Genomic DNA, 3,110 nt, shown 5'->3' on the forward strand with positions numbered 1-3,110 from the left:
TCACCTCCAGCTCATTGCTTCTCTGACCGTGACTGTGACGGAAGCAACTTGACATGGACTTTCACTACTGTCCGAAGTGCTCTGTCCCTCCTCCTCTGGCTCTTGCTCCTGCACTTGGCCCCGGGCCCACCTTCTCTCCAGCAACTCCTCGTAAAAGATCTGGCAGCTGAAGCCCTCTTGGATGCCATACTGGGTGTGCTCCAGCAGCACCCCCAGCGTAGGGAAGACCCGGCAGCAGGCCACACACCGCAGCCCGTGGTTGGTGGTGACCAGCCAGTCCAGGGTGACCCGCAGCTCCTGCAGGCAGCACTCCAAGGGCACCAGCAGCTCCGTGTCGTCCAGCTCTGGGCAGGTGTTGTTCTTGCCGTCTTCCAGTTCCCAGTGCAAGTCGGTGTTGGAAGCCATCTCAAAGGAGGAGCCTTTCTGCCGCTGCCTCTTGATGAACTCTGCTTCGTGGATGCAGGGCTGCCGACTGACCGGCTCAAAGCCACAGTCGGTCTCCCAGGCCACGGCCACACCCTGCACGGTCTTCACATGGGTGTAGAAGGTGCAAATGCTTTGCCGGGCAGCGTCCTCGCCGCCACACGTGCTGGAAGAGCAAGACTGGTACTGGGAGTAGGACTGGTACTCGGAGGAGGGCCGAGATGATGGCGAGCTGCTCCAGCCCAGCAGGCCCCGACCCTTGCCCGAGAAGTAGATGGCCTCCTCGTGGGTAACGGCCAGGCCAGGCCGCGGAGACGACTCCTCTCTCTTAGAGGCCCCTGGGAGGCGGAAGGACATTGTCATCGGTGCTGAGGGATCCGTGCCACAACCCACCTCAGATCTCTGAAAGGATGCAGGCTCCAGGGGCCCCTGGGCAGGTACTTTCTCCTCCCTGTGCCTGTTTCCCCATAAAGTGGGGATGAAATGCCTTTCTCTTGGGGCAAGGATAAAGATCAAATGTATAAACAGATATATCTTAAATTATGGATGTGATGACGGGGATCAAATAATTTATGAATGTAATATCCAAGGCCTTGACTAAACCCAAAAAGGCCATCAACTGCTGAATACAGACTGTGGGACACCTACCCACACAGGGCAATCCTCTTTGTTGATAAGAAGGAATAAACTACTGTTACATGCAAAACATGGATGAGTCTCTAATGCATTCTGCTAAATGAAAGAACTCAGGGTAAAAAGGTCATAGAGTATTTGATTCCATTTAGATGACATTCTTGAAAAGGCAAAGCTATAGGGAGAGAGAACAGAACAGGGGTTACCGGAAGCTAAGGGCAGCAGGGGAACTGACTGCAAAGGGTCACTAAGAACTTTTAGAGGGTGATGAAAATATTCTGCGTCATGATCTTTGTGGTGGTTAAACAAATGTGTACATGTCAGAATTCTTCAAACTATACACAAAATCTGTGAGGCTTGTGTATTTAAATCACAGCTCAATAAAGCCAGTTTAGGAAGCCAGACTTGGGAAGTGCTTCAGCCAGACCACTCAGCCCAACCTTCCCCCTGGCATTTGTAACATGTCTCGTCTTCCCCCAGGGGCATCTCACCCTTTCCTTGAACATCCATTGGATCCCATCACCGTATAAGTGCTAAGTGCTTGCCACATTTTAACTCATTTAATATTAAAAAAAAAAAACCTAAGAAATTCCATTGTTATGATTTTTGACAAATTAAGAAACTGAGGCACAAAGCATTGAAATGACTGATGGAGCCAGAGCTGGTGCCGGTCACTCAGTCCCAAGAGCCGGTGTGACCCTTAGGTGTTGCCCATGGTCATTTCAAATTGATGTTCTAGATTAACTTTAATCTATTTATTATAAAGGAATTTTTTACATCACTGCTGAAATCACAGAACTGACATGTCAATTCTGTTTTCTTCAAAGCACATTAAAATATATGACTAACATTTTAAGATTTCATCCTCATACCTTCTGAAATCACCTCATGTGCTCACAACAGCAGCCTCAGTCAGACCCACGTCCATTTTTATGGCCAACAAAGCACTTTGGTGACAGCACCGAGGGGCAATCTGGTGCCCTCCCCTCCCCGCCCCCTCCAGGACCACCCTCTCAGGGACACACCGGCCACACCCCTTCTTTCGACCCACACGACCAGTGCGCTTCCACGCTCTCCTTCATGGACCCTGGGCTGGCCAGGCTGACGGTGGTCCCGTCCATTGGTGACTGTTCTCCCCTATGGTCCATGAAGTGACGCTTCATGACGACACCAGTGCCCAGGGACTCAGAGCTCCAGCTGTTGGGTGAGAGTTGGCTCGGGCAGTTGCTGAAGCCCTCCGCTGGCCCCAGGCCGAGTGGCCTCTAGGCATCCATGGTCACTAGGCTCCTGGCTTTATTCTGTGACCTCATCAGTGACACTGGTCTGTTCTGTGACCCATGGCAAGGACAGAGACCCAGCCAGGATGCCAAGAGAGGCTCCCCACAAGGATCTCATTCCCTGTCGGGACCTTTCCTGCTTTGTGTATTGTCAGGGACTCAAACATAAAGCACAGACACACACACATATAAACACATGTACACACAAATAGACACAAACATCTAAACACACACACATAGACACTTACACACATGTGAACACATGTATACTCATACCAACACACACATAATCACTCAGGCACACATACACTCAAACATACATAAACACACATTTAAACATGCAGAAACATACACACACACACATACAAATTCAGACCATATTCACTTAACCACATACATGCTCACACACGTACTATCATCACCCAACATCAAAGTGGGCCTACCTTGAACTGTGGCAGCAGCAGGTGACCTGAAATCTTGCCTCCCCCCCACTACTCCAGAGTTGCCACTGCTGCCTCATTAGGGCTCTTGGAGCTCCGTGGTCTGCGTCCCCAGGCACCTCCTCAAGTCTCCCCCCTCTGTGCTCACCCTCGCTCAGCTCCAGGGACTCAAACATACCAGGGATGCTCCTGCCTCTGGGCTTTGCATTTGCCCTACCTTCTGCCAGGAGCACCCTCCCCTAGGGCCCGCATGGCTCACTCTGTCACTGCAATCTCTGCTGAAACAGCACCTATCAGAGCCACCTAGCATCCATCACCCTCAGACTCTATAACACGT

The 3,110-nt window shown here is 51.0% G+C and overlaps 1 protein-coding gene across 1 annotated transcript; it reads right to left on the reverse strand.

Annotated features, from left to right (window-relative positions):
• Nucleotides 1-2,271, reverse strand: FAM170B (family with sequence similarity 170 member B). The gene is made up of 2 exons (XM_007446244.1): nucleotides 2,108-2,271; nucleotides 1-761 (listed from the first exon to the last, which is right to left on the reverse strand). Exons 1-2 carry the CDS (start codon nucleotides 2,217-2,219, stop codon nucleotides 1-3), a joined length of 873 nt encoding a protein of 290 aa, XP_007446306.1. The 5' UTR covers nucleotides 2,220-2,271.
• Between the last annotated feature and the right edge of the window lie 839 nt (nucleotides 2,272-3,110).

Source organism: Lipotes vexillifer, unplaced genomic scaffold (genome assembly GCF_000442215.2).
Source record: "Lipotes vexillifer unplaced genomic scaffold, Lipotes_vexillifer_v1.1 scaffold1143, whole genome shotgun sequence".
In the NCBI taxonomy this organism is placed as follows: domain Eukaryota; kingdom Metazoa; phylum Chordata; class Mammalia; order Artiodactyla; family Lipotidae; genus Lipotes; species Lipotes vexillifer.